Source organism: Lycorma delicatula, chromosome 4 (assembly GCF_047948215.1).
Source record: "Lycorma delicatula isolate Av1 chromosome 4, ASM4794821v1, whole genome shotgun sequence".
NCBI classification, from domain to species: domain Eukaryota; kingdom Metazoa; phylum Arthropoda; class Insecta; order Hemiptera; family Fulgoridae; genus Lycorma; species Lycorma delicatula.
Genome location: NC_134458.1, coordinates 17946716 through 17969451, shown reverse-complemented (window position 1 = coordinate 17969451; position 22736 = coordinate 17946716). Strand labels below are relative to the sequence as shown.

The following is a 22736-nucleotide window of genomic DNA, read 5'->3' as shown; positions in this document are numbered from 1 at the left end:
GCCTGCAAGGCTACCGGAACATTGCGGCGTTCCAACTCATAGAGGACAAAACTCCAACAAAAAGAAGGTAGTGCTGCCTCTATGTCAATAAAAATTGCCAAAACATATTTATAGTCGGCGCTTTCCATCTCTGTAAAAGCATTTAAGATGCAATCCTAGGTGCCAACCCTTTCATGAAGCCATACTGGCCTCGAATTAAAAATGAGTTCATATTGATGCTTTCCCAGAGCCGTTCCACAACCAGCCTTTCAAGCAACTTGCCGATTACCGGGAAGAGGCTGATGGGTCGATAACTGTTGACCTCACTCGGATCCTTTCCTGATTTTAAGAGCACCCTCACCAAAGCCACCTTCCAACAAGTCGGAAAGCAACCCCAGTTTAAGCACCCCGAGACGTCTGCCAAGCGGCTCTCTTATGACAGGCAGCAGATGATCGAAAATATCCGGGTCAAGTTGGTCAATTCCCGGTGCCTTTCTCAGTGCCATTCGAGAAACTACTCTGTCTATATCTCAAGGTTCCACAGCCCGTACGCCAGAGAATAGTGTCACACCCGCCCTAACGCCGACTTCTGCTTCACCTTTCGGAGCATCTGGAAACAAAGTATCCCGGAACGCCTGAAAAGTCGCCACAGATGTTAAAATGTGGTCACGACCACCAAACCCACATCGAATACTGGATAGCACGTGCAATGGCTTTGTCCGGTAACACGACTTCGAGAGCTGGCAGGGATTGCGCTGCAAATCATGCATGGAGTCTTGCCAAAACTTGAGTTTGGCTTCCTTGATGGCATGAATGTACTCATTACGGGCGAGCCGGTAGATTTGCAGATCCTCAGCGCGCACGTCATCAACGATAATCCCCGTTAAGGGGCGACGCTGGTATCTTCTCCTAGCGGATCTAGCTCTTGCGCGCAGCACGGTAAGGTCAGAGGACCACCACTTTTTCCCCGGGTTTCCGTCTGCATTTAACAGACATCACCTCGGAAGCAACGGTTATGACGGCTCCAGACACTCTCCGATCAGCGGACTGGCCACTACCTAAGGGTCCGTCCATTGGCCGAGGCCGCCGTAGGACCCTATCGCAGCCAGTTTTGATGGCCAGGCCGAATTGTTCAGCCATCAATTCCACCTCCTCCCTGTGCTCCATGCGCCATTCCAATCCCTGTAAGGCAGCCGCACACTCGCGCCGCAATCTGTGCTGATCCAGGCCCATTAGGTTATAGCGATCCGAATCTGGAGCTGTTGGACCGCTACCGTAAGCGATTTCATAGGTTATAAGCCTATGATCACTCACACTGGCCCCGGGCCAGACAGTTCTACTATTTGCACACCTAAGCAGATAGTCCGTCATCAAGGTGGCGTCGATGTAACTTTCCCCCAGTTCGGAAGAGAAAGTCGGCGGTTGTTCTGTCTCGTTAAGCAAGTAGAGGTTTCTGGCTTCAATGAACTGTGCGAGACCAGCGCCTCTGGAATCAGTGATTGGTGAACCCGAGGCGGAAGTCTTGGCGTTAGCGTCCAGAGTAACCAGCACTCTGATACCCGGGAGACCGTCCAGAATCCGCCCCAACTTCGCCAACAAGTCATAGATACTACATCCAAGCTGGAAGTATCCCGACACCAGTACAACATCGAGCGTACCTCTCGTGACTCGCACGACGGTGAACTGCTCATCAGAAAACTGAGGAATCCAGAAGACACCCAACGAGACCGAGGCGACCACGATCGCAGAAAGCGGCCGTTCCCCATGATAATGAATAATATCAACCCCATGGAAGCCGACCACCCTATCCCCGACCGTGTACGTCAGCTGGACCAAGAGGACCTCCAGGTCGTACTCCTCAAGAATCCTCATGACTTCATTGGTGGCCGCCCGGGAACGATGCAGGTTTAACTGTCCCAGACGCAAGCGTTCGACATGATGACGACCGTCCTTGACGGCTTCCCCCAATTCAGGCGTCGCCATACGCTGTATTGTTTACGATCTTCGCCCGGGCTATCTTCTTAAAGAGGTCGACAAAAATTAGTTTCGCCTTCTCACAAATTATGTTTTTGTTAATAGTGAAACTTTGCATTTGTTTCTTGTTGATCCATGTGAGAAGCAATATTTCAACATCACTGAGAATACGTGGCCACTGCATAGAAATTTTTGTGACACCCTTTGAAGCACCAATCGTAGATGTAGACCAGTTGTATGTGCGTGCTAGGTCAACCACGCTCAATACCTCATTCTCGCTTCTTAATGATTTGGCATTTGACTTGTACAGTGATTTTTCTTCTCTTACCCCTATCTTCTTGTGGTATTTTGTTTGAAGACAAACATGTAAGCATGCTTAAACTTTGTGCTAAAAAAGAAATACAAAATAATGTGTCTGAATACAACTTTCATAAGCAAAAGTAAGATGCTAGCTGAATAAGCGCTAAACACACACTGATAGCTGAGATGTAGGTAGGATATGATGTTACAATGTCTCCTTGTCACTCGTTCTGCAAAACATTGCTCATTAAGGGAATCAATTTGTACATTTTGTTTTGCTCATTATGTGAATCCGCCACTCGTTTTGGGAGGAGCTCATTAAGCGAGGTTTGTCTGTATATAATAATATTCTGCTATTTCTTATATACTATTTTCCCCTACCTTAATATTTCTTCTTATACTCCTTTCTGTTAAACTTCATCACCTTTGTTTTACTCTTATTTTCAAACGGAATATATCTTCTAGTAATAAATCTATGCCAATCAGTATTTACTCTAACCCATTCTTTCTTACTACCAAAAAAAAAACAATGCCATAAATAAATGTCAACATTTCTCATCTTGGAAAGTTACTCCACTCTCAAGTTTGCCCTTCAATTCCTTTATTGCTTCTTCTACATACAAGTTGAATAGCAAGGGGTAAACTACACCCTTGTCTCACTCCTCTTTCATCTTTTACGTCTATCACTGGAGCTCATTCTTGTAAGATTAGTAAATATATCTTCTTTTCCTACATTTCAGTCTAATTTTTCTTTAAATTTAAAAAATTTTGTCCTGTTCTACATAATCGAATGATTCTCCATGTCTGTAAATAGCATGCAGATAACTTCATTTTCTTAAGCCTGGCTTATAAGATTAATATGAGGACCAGAATGGCCTCTCTTATACCAAGGCTCTTTCTGAAACCAAACATGTTTGCATCATATAATATACCCTCCATCATATATTCTCTTCACTTTTTAACTACCCTAGTGAGAATTTCAATGCATGGATGTTAGACTGATAGTTAAGTATTTCTCATATTTACCATATAATAGCGACTACAAAGTAAGCCAAACTTCTGCTTTCTGTTTGGACTGTTCATAGCAGAGGCATTATTTTTTTTACTTTTTACTTTGTTTTATTTTACAATATAAAGGTAAACAAAAAAAGTTTTTTTTTATCACTTCATATTTTTTATTTATTTTGTTTTTTGTATTTACATTTATTTTTTTAATTACATTACAAAATATCAATGATGATTATTTAACAATTAAATTGAACATTTATTTCTTAATATTTACTTACTGAAACGGTTCTTAAGCATAATTTCAGTTATTCTATTCCATAAAAAAAAATAAGACATATTTAAATACACATTATTTATATTTTTATTAACAATTATATAAATAAAATTACCAATGTACACTATCAATATAATTAAACTATACTAATTAATATAATTTTTATTGGTAATTGTAATTTATGAAGGCTAAAGATAAAACAACAAATCCAAAACTATTAGGTTAAAAGTAATGTAACAATATTTGACATTTTGTTACATTATTGCTGGTATCTATTTTTTTTATATTTACTTAAATATAAAATATGAGGTCTGTAAATAAAGTAATGAGACTAGTTTTCCTTGGCAGCCAAAGTGCCAACACTGTAAAGTTACCAGTAAACATATGGTTATACGAACAGCTGATTTATATTATGTATTAATAATTTTAATCTATGGTTGCCACGTGAAATGTAAACAAACTTTTCGTGAAATGAGTTTTTGTTGTGCATTACAAAATTGAGTTATACTAATCATGAGCAACGTTGTGCAATCAAGTTTTGTGTTAAACTCAGTGAGAATGCTACTGAAACATTTTCAAAACTGAAAAGGGCGTATGGAGATGACACTGTCACAAGCCCAAGTTTTTAGGTGGTTTAAAGCATTTTCAGATGGCTGAGAATCAGTTGCAGACATCCTCAATCTGGAAGACCATTAACGTCAAAAAGTGATGACAATGTTGAGTGAATCAGAGACTTGATATGGTTCAACCGGCAATTAACAATCAGAATGATTGCAGAACAACTGAATCTGAATCATACCATGTCCATCAAATTTTGACAGACGAATTGGACATGAAAAACGTTTGTGCAAAATTTTTCCCAAAAACCTCACTGTTGAACAGTAAAATAACAGGGAAGTGTGCTGCAATTTTCTAGGGGAATTGAAACTGATCCTGATTTTTTAAAAAATGTTATTGTTGGTGATGGATCTTGGATATTTGAATACAACCCAGAAACAAAATGCCAGAGCAGAGAGTGGCACACTTCAAACTCACCACGTCCCTAAAAAGCAAAAATGAGCAAATCAAAAATCAAAACCATGGTAATTTGTTTCTTCGATAGTAATGGCATTGTCCATAAGGAGGTTTTGCCTACATGACAGACTGTAAATCAATATGCTTACCAAGAAATTCTTGAAAGACTGCGGAAAAGAGTTGCCTGTGTGAGACCAACTATCTGCGGTGCATTGTTGCACTTTGCTGTCACTCGTTGAAGTTTCACCATACACATTACTTACTCATCGATGAATTTCAACTGCATTACACCCCTCAGCCTGAAGAAATTGAATTACCGCACGCACTTCACTCTTGGCGGGAGATGCTATTGTTGTAGACACGTTTACGTGCTAGCTGCGTGTTTAGAACTAAACGAAGTGACGCGGCGTGATTGAAGGCCATACTAGATATACTGCGCAACACATATGTGCAAAGGTTCATCCGATTTTTGCGCGGGTTTTTATTGACCGATCGGACCTTGAAAAAAAATAACCCTCGTATAAAATAGAAATATGATAAAAATACTAAATTTACTTTAACTTTTCATTCATGATATATAATATTAAATGATTATACTGCACCTTACAAATTCTGGATATAAATTAAATGTAAACAATGGCTGAGGTAGTTGTCTCAGATATAGCTTCAGAACATTTGCAATAACATTAGGATGAACACAGCTCAGCTCAACATTCTCACCATCAGTCTCAAATTCTTGACATAACTTCTCAACTTTTGATTTTACTCCAGAAACCCTATAAATACCCTAAAATAAAATAATAAATAAATAAATATATATATATATATATATTCAATTTTACATATGTAGTTTTAATTTTCTAAAATAACAAATTTTATATTTTTGATAAATCTGAATATATATAAGTGTGGAATGTAGTTTGATATGAATAGTTTAAAGTAAAATAATTACAACTGAAGATGTGGGTTTCCATGGAAACGTTTTTATAAAATGTGAAATAAGCTAAGTGTTATCTTATTTAATGTACATTTCTGTACTTGGATGGATCAATATTTATATATATATATATTACAACTGAGCAACTCTTCTAGGAAAAGTAATGATAGTAATATGAAGCTAAAAAGCAGTAATACTAAAAAGATATGAACTTAAAGAATCCAAGAATTATAAATATCTATAAATGTAAATTTATCCTAATGATTATGAATAAATTAACAGAATGTAATGATGGCCTCAAATCAGAAAAGAAATAGGTATATTATTTATTAAAAACCAATCATTTGCAGAACCATTACGCTTGAGCAGAGGAACAAAGAAATGTTATGATGTGCAGCCACTAACTGAAGAACTGACTGTGAAAGAAGTAGAGAATCAACGGCAGCCTGAAAATATGGAACAATTCTAGGTGAAGATATGATCCATATGGATGTCCTGAAGAACGTTGGGCTGAAGGAAGCTATCATAATCATGTTACAAAAAACAGTATGATAAACTAGTGTAAAACTTAAGAGACATATCTCTCTACTCGACTCAAACAAAGAAATCCAAAATTATGTTTTATCAAAGTTTGTATTGTAATTACGAGAAATCAGGTTGGTTTTGTCAAAGGGAGAACAATTTCAAAATGCAGGTAGTTTAAGGAAGATATTTATCTTCCTAATATATTCTTTTAATTGACTTTTAAAAATATCTGGCAGTTTAATAATCGATGTAATGAAGAAGGAATACCTGATAAGGTATGCAACAGTAAACCTGTGTATCATAAATTTAAAGGTGAAGTAATTATTGAAGATTAGTTATCAACAAATTTTGATTACCTTAGAAAGCAACAGAGAGTAGACCATATGACGTAAAGAGTTGCAATTAGAAGTAAAAATTAATCAAATGAAAGTTAATAAAAGTGAGATAAAATATTATTATGGTTTAATTATTATGATAGGTAACTCAGCCATAACTTCACCTTTTGTGCAAAAAAAAATTAGTTGGAAATTTTCTGGACAACAATTGGTTAATTTTCACTAATTTTCTAGATAGAAAGCTAGTGTGCCAATTATTTTAAGGAATCCTTGGGCAGTTACGTAGACACTCAGGGTCACCATCTGACTATGCTCTAATAAAAAAGCAGCTGCCCTGCCTACAAATAGAAGATGCCAACATGACGCCACAGATAGAACTGGAGTGAGTGACATGTGGCATTTATTTAAGGAAGAGAAATAAAGATTAAGGAATTAGCTAGGAAGAGGAAGGAGATAATTAATCCATAGAAGTACTGATTGAAAGTTGTTTGGAGTAGTCTTGCATAGGATAAGTCGTAATCCTTGTTACATATCAAATATAATGTAAAGGTTCAAATGAACCCTCCTGAACAGACTGCTACAACTGAATATCAGCTACTGGACAGTAGTAAACATAAGAGCCAAATCTGTGTATCACCTAATAAATAATGATTGTTTAAGTCTACAAACTGACAGACATGATTTACAGAATTAAATGGATTTTTTCTAGATTGTACAAAATGGTCTTTTCAAAAACATTTATATCATATAACAGTATATTTGGGCCAACTTATTATTTGGATAGTGAGTAGAATATTTATTTGTTTGTATGTGATACATAATATCATTTCTTTAGTAATAGATTTTTATTATTACAATGACAATTTTAAACAAATATAATTTACAATATACAATTACACACAAATTAAGTTAGCCTAGATAAATACATTCTACATCTTAAATAGCAATATTATTACAGTAAATTAATACAGTGTAAAAATATAAATGTGTGCTTCACAATACTACTATAATAATAAAAAATATAACAAAAGAAAGAAAAAAAATATATATATATTGTAACAAGACCGGTATAGTGGGCCTGAGTAACGGATTCCTACCAATTATTATGAAAGTAATATAAAGTATAATAATTGCAGGAATCTAGAAAGGGACAAAAAGGAGAACCCTTTTTGTAAAGTATAGGTCCGTTTAACAATTTTCCTTTGTTATACTGCCCACTAATACACAATGAACACCTGTTGTACGGTGAGAAGAGAACAGGTTTGGAATTCATGGAAACAAAAACCTTGGTCAACTGTTCTCATGCTTCTACTTGGTTCCAGTCCAGCAGTATAATTAATCAGGATAAGACAGCTAAAAATAAAGTTCTATTAGAACCAGTCTGCGAGGCGTTATGACGTCAGTCCAGCAAGGGCAGCAGTTCTGTGAGTTTAGTGAGGAGAAGTTGTGTGGAGTCATGTGGGTTTGGCAGAGTTCTGCAAGCCAGTCCAGCTAGGAGGGTCACAGGTGTGAGTCTGTAAGATGAGAGTATGATATGTCAGTCCAGTGAGGAGAGTATCCAGTTTGATACAATTAAGGTGACATCATGAGTAATTTCAGTAAACAAGAAATACTATCGGTGAATTACAGTAAAATGACAAGTGTATAAGTGAAAGAAATAATGCAATAAACTTCATTCATAAATTGTTAGATTTGAATTGTTAAATTTGTTGTAGATAACAAGGGTATTTGCTAGTGAACTTTATAAGATCGTTTGTTAATATAAGACTAGTGGTTAAAAAGGGTCAAGACTAATCATTTCTTTTGTTAATGGGTCTGAATTCTATTTTTTTATTTATCTACCTGGAATAAATTCCAAACAATTATTTATTTTGAACTCTGTCTTATGTGTAATCTGTATTTATTATTTACTATTGACATTTTATCACTACTTGATGTGTATTATTTTGATTGTTAACTTTGTTGATTATATTCTGTTTTTATGTCATACTTACTGTTTTGATTATGTATTATGTCATGTACTTTGATTTGTTGATACTGAAATGTAATATTATTACATTTACTACTATTATCCTGATTATTATTGTGGTTGCAATTACTATATTAATATTTATGTTCATTAATTATTTTATTATTGTTATTTTTTTTTCCTAAGTTTTTACGGGCATTGACTGCTAGGGTCATTAGCCCTCGTCACATTCTTTAAAAGAAATTAGTATCACCATCAGGATCGTCATATGTAAGGGTGTAAAGGGCCCTTACATTTTATTTAAAAACACAACCAACATAAAAAACATTAAGACACAACAACAACAAGACAAAACAACACTTACGGGATGTAAAGGGCCCCGATATTAAAATTTGAGATGAGGTTCTCAAAAAGACCATGAAATTAATAATACAACTTATCAATACCATTTCTTTCTTCTACCTGTCTCGTTTATAGTTTGTTTAAGCACCCTTGGGGCGACAAGAACCGCCATGAAGCAGTATATTAGTCGTGCCAGGATGCCGTGGCAGTTGACTCCTTATAAAAAGGCTACAGGCATCTATTGCGCTTACCCATAGCCTCGCGCCCTCAGTTTACCCTTGAGGGTCCCCCATGCCATCATTGGACACACTCCAACTCACTGCTCTTGAATGCAGACGAGCCAGGATGGTCTAGGCAAGAGGGCTACCTCCCATCACTACACGTGCCACGCTTCGAGACTCCCATATACATAAAGAATTCCACTTAGAGATTCATTGACACAGCTTTAAACATTTTTCAACTTTTACAGACTTCTAAGAAGTCCACTGGCGTGTAAAAATGCAACCATCTTTTTTTCATTTCCATTATCCAGATCAGCAGTAATGCCACTTCTTAGACGGAACCTCTTTCTAAGGTCCTCATATATTGTACACTCTTCTATTAGATGCTTAATTGTAAGTGTTTTATTGCAAACACTGCACATTGATCTCTCTTCGCCGGTTAACAAATATGAATTTGTCAATCGCGTGACCAAGTCTGGTCTCAGCTACTTGTTCATGGCGATTCAACTTAAAGTCGCTTTTCCATTTATATGGAGAAGTTTTTATTGAGTTTAATTTTGTATTTAAACTCCTCCAATCAGTATTCCACTTGTTTCTTACTATGTTCGTTAGACAGTTTTTAACATCTGCCACTCTTACAGGAAATGCATCCAAATCATCGCAGACTGTTGCCTTTCTAGCAGCTTCGTCTGCGCTTTCATTACCTGTAATACCAGCATGCCCTGGAGTCCATATAAATACACATCGCTGTCCTCGTTGCTTTAAAACGTATAAAATGGACAGGATGTTTGAAATTAGGACATCCTTAATGTTTTTGTTCCGAATTGCAACAAGTGCACTTAGAGAATCGGAACATATTAGCACTCTCTCTTCGCAATAGTGTTCTGTGTAACGAAGAGCTTGCTGAATGGCAGTAAGTTCTGCCGTATATACACTGGCCATATCTGGCAGTCTCCAATAGTGGGCCTCTCCATTTACATATATGGAGCATCCAACACCATGTTCGGTTTTAGAGCTGTCAGTATAAATTCTGATATGTTCTTCATAGTTACTGATGGTGGCTAAAAATTCCTGTTGGATGATCACTGCTGGCTTCTTTTTTATTTCTTCCTGAGAGAGATCCAACCTTGTATTTACCGCTGGCAAAAGCCATGGTGGTATTTTTTTTGTGGAAATTGCTAGTGTCTCAGGAATAGCAATTTCGTATTTTCTTCTTAATTTGTGGTACCTAATTCCGGCTGGTCTGGAATAGGTAGCACAACGTTCGTATACTGCAGCCATAGGATGATTCATGAAAAGTTTATTATTTATATGGGCAGGAAAAGCCCTTATATTTGCTGCGTATAATAGCAAAAGGATCTCTCTTCTATAATGTAGTGGCAGTATTCCGGCTTCAGACATTAGACTAGTCGCCGGACTTGTGCGGAAAGCGCCTATTGCATATCTTATTCCGCTATTGTGAATAACATCTAACTTTCTTAAATGCGACTTCCTAGAGGATGAATATACAATACATCCGTAGTCTAGTTTAGATTGAACCAATGCCTTATACAGTCTCAATAATATCTCTTTATCTGAGTCCCAATTAATGTTTAATAAACATTTAATAACGTTTAGGGCTTTTTTGCATCTAACACTCAAGTCCTGAATGTGTAGTCCCCATGTAAGGGATTTATCCAATACTAGTCCTAAAAATCTCATGTTGTCTTTATATTGTATTGGATCATTGCCAATTCTCAACATAGGACTTTGATGAGGAATTCTCTTCCTACAGAAATGTACACAACACGTTTTTTCTGGTGAAAATTGGAATCCATTATTCCTCGTAACTTCATTTAGAGCGTTAATCGCCCGTTGCAATTTGTTCTTCACCATAGCAGTCTTGTTGCTGGCATACACAATTGCCAAATCATCAACATAGATGCTTTTGCTGATTTCTACTGGAATGGCTAATATCAATTTATTAATGGCGATGGTAAACAAGGTACCGCTCAACGGCGAACCTTGTGGTATGCCATTTTCCAACATTCTTTCAGATGAATATTCATTGTTAACACGTACTTGGAAGGTACAGTCATTCATATAGTTGCTGAGCAATACTGGCAGATTGCCACGAATGCCCCATTCATGTATCTGGAGCATTACTCCATGTCACCAGGTCATATCAAAAGCCTTCTGAAGACCAAAGAAGACTCCGACACAATGTTTTCTTGTAATAAAGCTGTTATATATAATGTTCTCTAAGTTAATCATTTGATCGGTGGTAGAGCGGTATTGTCGAAAACCTGCTTGATATGGTGATATCAGGTTTTATTTTTCTAAAACCCAAACGAGTCGATTATTAATAATTTTTTCGAGTATTTTTCCCATAGCGCACATCAAGGAGATAGGAAGATAGCTATTGGGATCTGTTAAATTTTTATTTTTCTTTGGTACTGGAACAACATGAGCTTTTTTCCACTGCTGCGGGTACATTGCATCCCGCCATATTTGATTATACAGTTCTAATAGTCTGCGTTTTGCAGTGGTATTCAGCTGCCTGATCATATTATAATGGATTTCATCCGGACCAGCAGCTGTGTTGCCTGCTTTCTCCAACGCTTTCATGAATTCTTCTATTTTAAATGGTACATTATATTGGTAATTATACTCAGTATGGAAATTTAGTAGACCCTCAAGTTCTTCTTTTTTCGCTTGAAAATCTTCTTCGTAGTTAGCCGTTTTGCTGGCTTTCTCGAAGTGAATGGATAATAGCTCTGCAATTTCGTTCGGAGTGTCTTTAATTCCATCTTCATCTTGAAGGCTAGTTATGGGAGCAAACTTTTTATGCCCACAAATAGCCTTCACTTTCCTCCAAACGAGAATTATGGGCATTAAAATCACCCACCAGTAAAATAGGTGGGGGAAGCTCAAAATTAATCGTGATATGTCATCCTCCTTCCAATCAAAATTAGGCAGGTATATGCTGCAAACAGTGACCTGTAGTGGACGCTTCATTCAAATGGCGACCGCTTGCAGGTTTGTATTTAGATCAACAGCTTCGGCGGTAGCTCTGGTCGATGTTAATATGGCTAATCCACCTCTAACGCTTACATTTGGCAGTTGATCTCGCCGAAATATATCATATCCTTTTAATTTAAAATTTTCATTTCGGCTGAAATGTGTTTCTTGCAGACATATACAAATCGGGTCTACATCATGTTCCAAGCGTTGGAGCTCATGGATGTTTGAAAAACATCCATTGATGTTCCATTGTACTATAGACTCGCTGATTTTAAATTAAATTATAGCCTAGGTTTTCCTTTCAGCCATCCTTTTTTTCTTTTTTTCTCCATATTGCGAACAGCATCGTGTTCGCGGAGAACGTCGTCGCTCGTATAGCTTCCAGTCTCCGAATCGGATACAACAGCCGCCGAGGATGACGGGCATGGATCGGCACCGATTGAGAGGCGGGAACCTTGCCAACCCCCGACACGGGGATAGCACCAGTCACCGCCTGTGGAAGGGGTGACACTCGCCCACCCCCCTGTCTGATGTTTTGTGGCCTCTGGGGTTTAGAGGCCATCTCAGTTGAAGGAGACTTGGGAGCCTCCATAACAGAATCTGTAGCTGTAACTTTCTTTTTATCATCAATAAGTATCTCACTCAGACCAACTTGGTATTCTGGTTTGGTGTCTGTTTTTTCTTCTCTATAGGAGCAACTTTCATTTTAACTGATTTATCTTCGGATGGCTGTACTATCTTTGGCTTGGCAGCTTCTTTCCTGCTGAAAGGCTTCATCTTGTTTTCAATGATCCTTTCAATCATGTTAGCCAAAGTAGGCGCAAGTTTACTGATGAGCTGGCTTTCATCAACAGCAACCGGAGCAGGAGCAGGAACAGCAGCCGCAGCCTGAGCATAGGTTGTTGTTGCTCTAGGTCTGCGGGCATTTACAATCTTCTTTGCTTCGTAGCTGACCTTTTGCAGGGTTTTAACTTCCTGCACAGCTACCTCTCTTTGTAGACAGGACAGTTCCTGGATCTACAAGAATGTGTTCCTTTACAATTGATGCATGTGGGAGGCTCTTTACATGGCTCTCCCTCATGCAACTCATCGCCGCACACGCATATTTGCGGTCTCTCACATCTTACCGCGGTATGGCCAAAACGTTGGCACTTGTAGCATCTCATTGGCAGCGGTACAAATGCCCGCACATCCAATCGATGTATTACCGCTCTAACTTTCTCCGGCAAAGTAGGCCGGTTAAATGTGAGAACATGAGATGCTGAAGGAAGGACTTCGCCATTCCTTCTCATGTTCAATCTGCGACACTCTATTACTACTTGTGCTGCTAGTTCTTCAACAATTTCTTTCTCTGAACAGTTTAATAGATCCCGACAGACCACACAACACCCCTTGAGGTGTTGAGTGTGCCATGGGGATCAACACGTACAACCAATTCTCTTATTTTTTTTAACCCTAGGATCTTTTGCGATTGAATATCATTTACAGTTTCCACATGAAGTCCTGTGAAGGTTTTTCTAATTTCTTTAACAGGGCCTCCAGCACATTTATTTATTTCTCGAACAATGAGGAAGGGACTCACCTTCGAGAAATTACAGTCTTCCTTTGTGATTATCAAATATTTCGGCTTCGGAATCTTGCTCTTGAAAAAAGCTTTTTGCAAGCTTTTTCTGGCCTCAACTTCTATTCTTCGAGATTCTGCACTCTTACAACATTTCGCCTCGGGGGAAACAGCCGGTTCTAAACGAGGGTGTTTTCATGAACCCTCTGCCACGTTTGATTGTTGTTCAAGATTACTCATGTTGTTTATCCCTTCTGTAGCAAGGCTAGCCGCCGGGGTACACCCCCACTCCAGGGCTACCAACCTTGGAGGTCCAATCCGGTACTCCGGTGGAACCGGCATATGTCCTGGCAGAGAGCGGATGCGCAGTCTCTGCACTGACTCCAGACTCCTACTCACCGAGGCTTTCAGAGCTCCCATGCATCGACATACATGGGCACCATTGCTACATGCTTGCCATCGCAGGGGGCATGTGGACAACGGAAGGGTCTCTGTTACACCTGCAATAACATTGACCCCGGCCGCCACATCTCCAGCTCTAAATATGGTGTGAGTCCATTTCCAAATCATTAGTAGTACATATCCTGCAGGTGGCCGTAAATTCCAATCCATATGGTGACCTGAAGGTGGAAACAGGTCAAAAGAAAAGCATATCTGAGGAAATTACTTGGAGCCCCATTAGCCAGCTATATGTATTATACATAAGTACAGCTGTTGCCGCCCTGGACGTGGAACGTAGATGTTGTGTTCCGGACGTGGGGATTATCTACCTCAGGGCATTATTGTTATTATTATCACTATTGTATTTATCACCATTATTATTATTAATGTGTCTGGTTGTAATTATGAACATTTTAAACCAATGAACTGTAATTATATAAACATTCTAAATTGTCAACAACATCTCAATATCCTGACTGAGATGTGGAACACGTGACAATATATATATATATATATATATATTAAATAAATTATTAATTAATTGAAGAAAAACACTTACTGCTTTTTTTCTTCTGACACTTCACAAACATTTTCAGAGAGTGCACTGCTTCATTAGATGAACAGTATAATAATTTAAAATTAGTCTAATGAGCTATTAATATGAGCAATTTAAAAACCAATCAAGTCTATAAGATCATTGCTGTTGCTGAGAAATAATAACATTTATTTAAATAATTTAGTTAAATTCATTACCAGCAGATGGCAACAAAGACCCAACAAAAAAATACTTAAAAATTGTAAAAAATGTAATATCTAAATATAAACCAATATTTAATTATGATAAATTAAATTACCATTCAAGATTATATCCCTATTTACCATCTACTTCCAAAACTACTTTGATTACCAGGAGAATTAAATAAAATAAATAATCCTATAAGATCATTAATAAATTTTAAAACATCATCTACATATTTCAGAGCTAAAATAATACATTAAAATATTTAGATTAAAAATGAATCTAAAATATAAAGAAAAAGGTTACAGTTATAAATATGTTAAATTTATTAAAGTTAATTATAACACACAAACAGTAAGTTATGATATCTCTAACATGTACCCTAATACACCAATTAACAAAGCAATAGAAATAATAAAAAATAGATTAATTGAAATCCCAGAATACACCAATGCTTAATCACTATTATAAGAAATGCCTGTCTTCAAAATTACTTTGAATATGAGAATAATTGTTATTTGCAGACAGAAGGTAATCGGATCACCTACATCAGCTATTATGTCTGAAATATTATAAAGATTTTGAAAATGAAACAGTTCACGGCATATTAATTACACACCAAATATTATTATGTATAAGACATGTGGATGGTATTATAGTCATACATAACCCAACTATGAATAAGAAACATTTTATCATTTTAAATAAACTTAACAATTACAATAAGAATTTCAAATTTACATACAAAATAGAAAATAATAAAAAAATACATTTTTTTTGATATTGAAATTAAGATAAGGATAAACAATGTAACAGAAACATCAGTTTACTGTATTGAAAACCCATAACAAATAATATAATACATTTAACCACCCATGGTCATAGAAAATTAACACAAATAAAAACATGATATTTTGAGCTATCTATTATATAAAAAAAAAAACAATAAAAATAAACTCAAAAAAGAAATATATAAAATAAAACAAATAGCAATATTTAATGGTTTCGATGGTGAAATTATAGTAAAAGGTTATAAAAAGCAGAATAAGAAATACTAAGATAATTATACTAAAATACAACAAAAAAATAACACAAAAATTAATAATAGTTTATACCTTAATACAATTACACAGATAAAATAATAGAAAAAATGATTAACATATATGATAAAAATAAATATAAAAAAGCACATAAACCAAAATAATCATATTATAAAAATCTGAAAAATAAAAATAATAGAGTATTTAAGAGGATAATACAAAAGTAAAAGCAACGAGTGTAATAATATAGGGTAGAATAAAAATATACAGGTAAAACCAATAATCACTTAAAAAAAGATTTACAGAACATTACACAGCATACAGAAATAAAAAATGAGGTAAGTCTAATGTAACTGACAATCTGTTAGAATGCAAAACAAAGTATTATTGATTGCAAAAACAATTTAGAGATTTTGGAGATTTGCGATAATGATAAAAAAATGAATATACTCAAGAAATATTACATTTATAAATATAAACAAAAATGTAAAATGATTAACCACCAGATCATATTCGAAGATGATTATTTAATTAACAACATAATAAATATACAATTTAACAGTTTAAATTAATGACAAAAATAGAACAAAGGAATATACTACATTTAAAGATTATATTATTCCAGTACTGAAGAGCAAAAAAAGCCTATAATATCATTTAAAATTTCACAATAGAAAAAATTATAATTTTGCAAAAAATGATACATCATTAAAAGAATATGTTTTAATGTAATAAATACAGAATTTAATACAAGCTTAAGGTATTGTGAAAACCAATTATTGGAAATTAATATAAGTTTAACTTACCTAATTACTGTGTTTTGGTGGTTTATATTTCATATAATAATAAATTCTATTAACACAGTGGTCAAAATATTAATGAATTATATGAATATTTAAAAAATTATATATATACACATGAGTAAGTCAATTTTAAGACTCATATTCCTCTGTACGATTAAAAAAATATAAATAAATAAATAACTTGATCCACCAAGTACAGAATAAAATTTAATTCAGTAGGATGTGACACTTACCTATACCATTATATATACACAAAAGTACTTTAATGATTTTCTCACATCTTCAGTTGATACTATTTTTTTATTGTTCATATAAAATTACATATACACACCATTAACAAAGTAAATTCTTGATAAATACAATAAAACAGAAGTGTCACCCTACCTAATTTAATTTTATTCTGTACTTGGTGGATCAAGTTATTTATTTATATTTATATATACGAGTGTATATATGTTTTGTGTGTGTGTGTGTGTGTGTGTGTGTGTGTGTATGTAAGTTTCCCAAATTAATGTATTTCATACATTCTGCTGTAACTAGTCATATCTAGTTCTTCTCCTTATTCAATATCCTGGGTTAGGTGATGGCTTATAAACAATCATCTTGTTCTCTCCTACCATCATCTCAACAGCTTCTAGTCATAATATTTTAACTTTATATAGCCATCTTTTCTTTGGTTTTCCTCTTGGTCTTTCTATTTACCTCCACATTCAATATTTTCAATGTTGTTCTTTCTTCCTCCTTCATTCTCTTAACATGTCCAAACCATCTGAGTCTTACTTGTCCTACACTTGTCTGTTCAACATGCTTTTTTGTAATTGGGAGAGTACAAAATATTTTATATTCCAAATATACAATCCCTCTTTTGTCATTCTTATCTTAGTTTTAAGAAATTTCATCTCCATATATTGACATTTACTTTCCTCATATCTTTTTTAACTCGTGCAGCAATGTCAGAAATGGCACAAAGTACATTATACGAGGTGCGACAATAAAGTAATGAGACTGATTTTTTTTTGTAAGATGTGGTAACCCTGCAGCTTGCGTACATACACCATCTTTGACCTTGGTCTATAAGCTACTTCTAGTCCAAGCGGCACATTGATGTAACTGCTCAGTCGTGAGTTGTGCTGTAATAAGTGAACACGTGTTTGTGTCTCTCGTCACAGAAATGAAACCGCAAAATATTGCGCAACGGTATGCCATTTCTTTTTGCATTAAATTGGGTGAAAACGCGATGACAACTTATGGTAAGCTTCAGAAGGCTTTTGGAGAGAAAGTTATGTCAAGAGCTCAAGTTTTTCAGTGGCATAAAATTTTTAGTGAATGTTGAAGATGAAGACCGCAGTGGACGACCATCAACCTCACGGACAGATGTCAACTTGACCAGGGTGTGTGAAATCGTACGATCTGATCGAAGATTATCCGTGAAAATGATTGCAGAAGAACTCAACATCAATCGAGAAATGGTTCGTCTAATATTAACTGAATATCTTGATATGAGAAAAATTTGTGCAAAAATGGTCCCCAAAAATCTAACACAACAACAGCGAAAAACACGGAAAAATGTGGCAGCCGATCTGTTACAGCAAACTGAAATCAATCCAGATTTGTTGAGCCGTGTTATCACTGGTGATGAAAGTTGGTTTTTTCAATACGATCCAGAGACAAAACGCCAAAGTTCGCAATGGTGCTCAAAGGGTTCACCCAGACCAAAAAAAGCTTGCATGTCAAAGTCAAAAATGAAATGCATGATTGTGTGCTTCTTCGATTCCAAGGGAACTGTTCATAAAGAGTGGGTGCCTCTGGACGATATTTCTACAAAGAAATCTTAGAAAGACTTTGTAAACGAATTCTTCGTGTCCGTGCCAACATTGCTGATAATTGGATTCTGCATCCCGATAATACGCCATCCCATACTGCTCTGTCAGTACAACAATTTTTAACCTCAAAACAAATTTCAGTACTACCACAGCCACCTTATTCACCAGATATCGCTCCGTGCGACTTTTTTCTATTTCCAAGAGTCAAAATGGCGGTCAAGGGACACCATTTTCAAACAACACAAGATGTCCAAAAAGCTGTGACGAGGGTCTTGGAGGATATTACAGAAGATGAGTTCCAGAAATGTTACCATCAATGGCAGAAGCGCTGGAATAAGTGTGTGCAATCAGAGGGGAACTACTTTGAAGGAGACAACACTGAACATGACTAAAACGGTAAGCAACATTTTTTTTCACATCAGTCTCATTACTTTATTGTCGCACCTCATATACCACTTATTTACATTTTTTAACACTTCCATATTTCAAACTATTCTCTTACACTCTTACCCTTTTTTCTACCTCTCCATCATGTTCCAATCTTCTGCCAGTTTACTATCCAAAATATTTAAAATCATTTACCACTGTAAGAACATTGTCTTGAAGTTTCAGCTTTCCTTGTTCTATTTCTTTTCTACGAGGGATATCTCTAAAGTAAAGACTGCTGGGAAATTTCTCTCCTTAAGGTTGATGAACCTGTGTTGTTCATGGCCATGCTAGAAATGTACACACTGCTTTGTTGTCTGTAAGTTGTCACATTGTAGTATCTACATGTGAATTACATTATAAAATTAATAGGAAAATCTATGTTGCTGCCGACTGTGAAATACAAGGAGTCGTATGTTTTTTAAACCATCAAAACATTAAGCCAGCTGAAATTTATAGGCAGCTGGTTGCTGTGTGTGGTGATAATGTAATGAATATGAAATGCAATGTCTGAAAATACTGTAAAACGTTTAGAAATAACAAAATTAATGTGCTTGATGTAGAACATTTGGAGAGGCCCTCAATAATCACCAAGGACTTGTTGAAATGCATCGATGTGAAATAAGAAATATCGTTACTTAACGATTTCCGACCTGGCCCTTCTTTTTCCTGATGTTTCAAGAGCTGTTATTGGTCGCATTGTTCATGACCATTTAGGCTTCAGAAAGGTTTATGCACGTTGGATGCTGCACATCTTAATGGAATGTCACAAAAAAATCCGAATGAGATCTGCTTTGGAATTTTTGATGCGCTATGCAGAAAAAAGTGATGAGTTCCTTCATTCAATTGCTACCTGCGATGAAACATGGATTTCGTATTACACGCCAGAGAGAAAATGGCAGTCAAGTGAATGGGTTCATCCTCAATCCCCAACCAAATCAACAAAGGTCAAGTCACAACCATTTGGACACAAACTGATGGCTGCAGTCTTTTGGGATCGGTTTGGCATACTACTGATTCAGTTCATGCCACGTGTAATGACTAAATGCAAAAGCCTACTGTGAAACTCTACATAAGTTACGGCTTGCAATTCAAAATCGGTAACATGGGTGGCTGACTGACGGCATTGTCCTGCTGTATGATAATGCATGTCCACATGTTGTGGGTCTCACATGTGATTTACTGTGAACATTTGAACGGGAAATTTACAATCATCCACCATATAGTCCGAACTTAGCTGCTTCTGATTACAATTTCTTTAGAAAATTAAAAGAATTTTTGAGTGGTAAACAATTTGTGGGTGACGATGAGCTTAAAAAGGCTGTTAATCAGTGGCTAAATGGACTGGTGGCAGAAGAATACAACGAAGGTATATTGAAGCTGGTGTATTGCTTCGATAAACATCTTAATTCATGTGATGATTATATAGAGAAGTAGTATACAGTATGCAGTTCAAGAGAAATAAATAAATTTAAAGTTTTCAGAATAAACCTTTTTACAATAAAACAGTCTTTATTTTAGAGATAACCTCTTGTAGTTACCACCACTTTTTTTCTTTTCTTACATTCCAACCCCATGTCATAATCTTTCATCCCAAAATCAAGCGTTCTCTGGAATTCATTTTCACTTTCACCACACGCAACAATTTTCAAATAGCCACACTTTCCACCCCTTCTCCTACTCTTATCTTCATGATTCCATCCATCATTACAATAAGTAAATGCAGGTGATAGTACACACCAATGTCTCAATCAGTTATAACCATTCAAAGAACCCCACTTTGGCTTTTACACACTGCTCTTAATTTTTGGTAATTAGTCTTAGTTTTTGGTAATTTTTTGTAGTGCACTGTCTTATTACCCATTTTCCTATAATCTTTCTTTGCAAAGCCTTCCAATACTAATTTTCTATGCACACTTGTATACTTTCTGTATATCCAGAAAATCACCACAAAATCCTTATTAAATCCCAATCTCTTTTCCATTAGCATTTTTGTTGCAAAAAAACAAGTCTATGTGACCTAACATTTTAAAAATCTTTCTGTTGCTCTTCAAACTGTTCTCCTCCATCACTTTTTCTGGTTCTATCTCGCAAAACTTTTCTAAACACTTTTGTCACTTGAGACACACCAAACTTCTGTAATTTCCTCTATTGCCTTTTTTAAAAAACTGATACAGTAACATCTTTTCCCTGTTTGTCTGGCATATTTTTTTCTTTTTATGCTACCTTTAGTACTCTAGCTAACCTGTTCAACAGTTTTGACCATTCCTACACAGACATCATAAAAACCCAGCTGCTTTCCCTATTCTAATTTCCTTAATTAGAGTAATTAAGAATCACCTCTTCCATTGTTATTTAATTGCCAGTTCTAATCTCAGTTTCTTCACTTAATTCTTGTTCTTCTATTTCTTCTGAATAACCAATCTATATTTAGTAAGTTCTAAAAGTTCTGAACTTCTCCATTAATTTTTGATTCTTCAGTCTCTCATCTTATATTGACATTTTATCAGTCCAATCCCTTCTCTTACCTCTCACAATACCAGAAAGTAGTTTATTTTTCCCCCTCATTTCGATTTAACTCTTCAGTGAATTTCCTCCAATACTTTTTTTTTATTTGTAAGATTACTCTTTAATTTGACAAACTCTCTTTACCTTCTAGCATACTTTTCATTTTTCCTCCTTTTCTTCACAATTTTTCTTCTGTTTAACTGTTTCTCTTTTTTTCACTCCACTATGGCTCCTACCGCTCTTTTATTACGTGCTTTGCAAGACATTTCAGCAATACTAACTACTATTTCCTTAATGTCTGTCTAATTTTTCTCTAAACTTCTTAAATCCATCTTACAAACTTCTCTCTTTAGCTCCTTCAGAAATTTTTCTTCCCTTTTAACCTCCATTTTTAGACTTTTATCTTTGCCTATTTTATTTCCTCAATCTTTACTGCAGTTTCAAGCCTCATCATGGGCACCACTAATCTTTGGCATCCATTCTAAGTGCCAGTTGTCCTAGAACTATAATTTGTACCTATTTAATAACCAATAACACAATATAAAAATTAAAATTACTATTTTTTTGGTTATAATTTATTAATTTACTTTGTACAATGATAAGTTAAAATGTTTATTTCATTTTTATGAAAAAAATTAATTGCCATAATTACTAATTTACCTTAAAATTATTTATAAAAAACCATTCCTCAAAATTATGGACTCCATACGCTTGTAAAAATAAGAAAGTAACATGTAAAAATTGTTAAATTAATAACAGCAGGTTCACAAATGGGCAGAATTACAAAAAAGAAATTTTAAAGATAATAAATATACCTTAACTAGAATACCCCGGTCATCGATTTCTTGTACACACTTTGTTACAATATGTGGAACTGCAGTCCCAGAAGCACGCAACTGTTGTTCCAATTCTACCCCAAATGTGGTCATCTGTATCGGTAGCTGAGATCCATAAGGAAGTGCCTGCTGAGAACCTGCTTTTTTACTGCAGTTGTCATTTTTCTGAAAAAATTATCATTAATAACCATAATAAAATATCAGCTGAAAATAGAAATATACAAAAATGGAAATCAAATTGTTGAAATTATAGTGGAATCTCATTGTAGCGTTTTCCAATTTAGTACCTTTTTTCAACAGTCTCACCTAATAACCCACAAAATAAAGAAAGTCAGGGGCTAAAGGTATCCAAAAATAACATGTTAAAAGAAACTGTTATTGTATTAAATATATATTCTTTTTATTAATAAACACAGAAACTCACCAGGTTTTAATGTCAAGTTCAATGTGTGCAGCTTTTGTAGCTCGGCAGATGAATAGATGATAATGCAACTCTTGTTAGGAGTTTAGGAGCATCTGTGGCATTATTAGACCAACAGCTTCAACAATTCTCTGTTTTAAATCATCTAAATCTCAAACTTTTCTTTGGTACTCAAAACTTATAATAAATACTGCAACAAAAACACCCAAAGGGGTGATATCTAGAAATTGAGGAGGCCATGCAGTTGGACCTCCTTG

General features: G+C 35.5%; 1 protein-coding gene across 3 annotated transcripts in view; it reads right to left on the bottom strand.

Moving 5' to 3' along the window:
- The window catches only part of LOC142323150 (rho GTPase-activating protein 45-like), a 41916-nt gene that overhangs the window by 4012 nt on the left and 15168 nt on the right, over positions 1 to 22736 (bottom strand). For 2 of the 3 annotated variants that reach the window (XM_075362420.1, XM_075362419.1), the window contains 2 exons: positions 22038 to 22223; positions 5152 to 5336 (listed from right to left, as the gene is read on the bottom strand). In XM_075362420.1, coding sequence (XP_075218535.1) covers positions 5152 to 5336; positions 22038 to 22223 — 371 coding nt within the window. The remainder of the gene's footprint in view (positions 1 to 5151; positions 5337 to 22037; positions 22224 to 22736) is intronic. The other variant, XM_075362421.1, reaches the window with a different exon arrangement.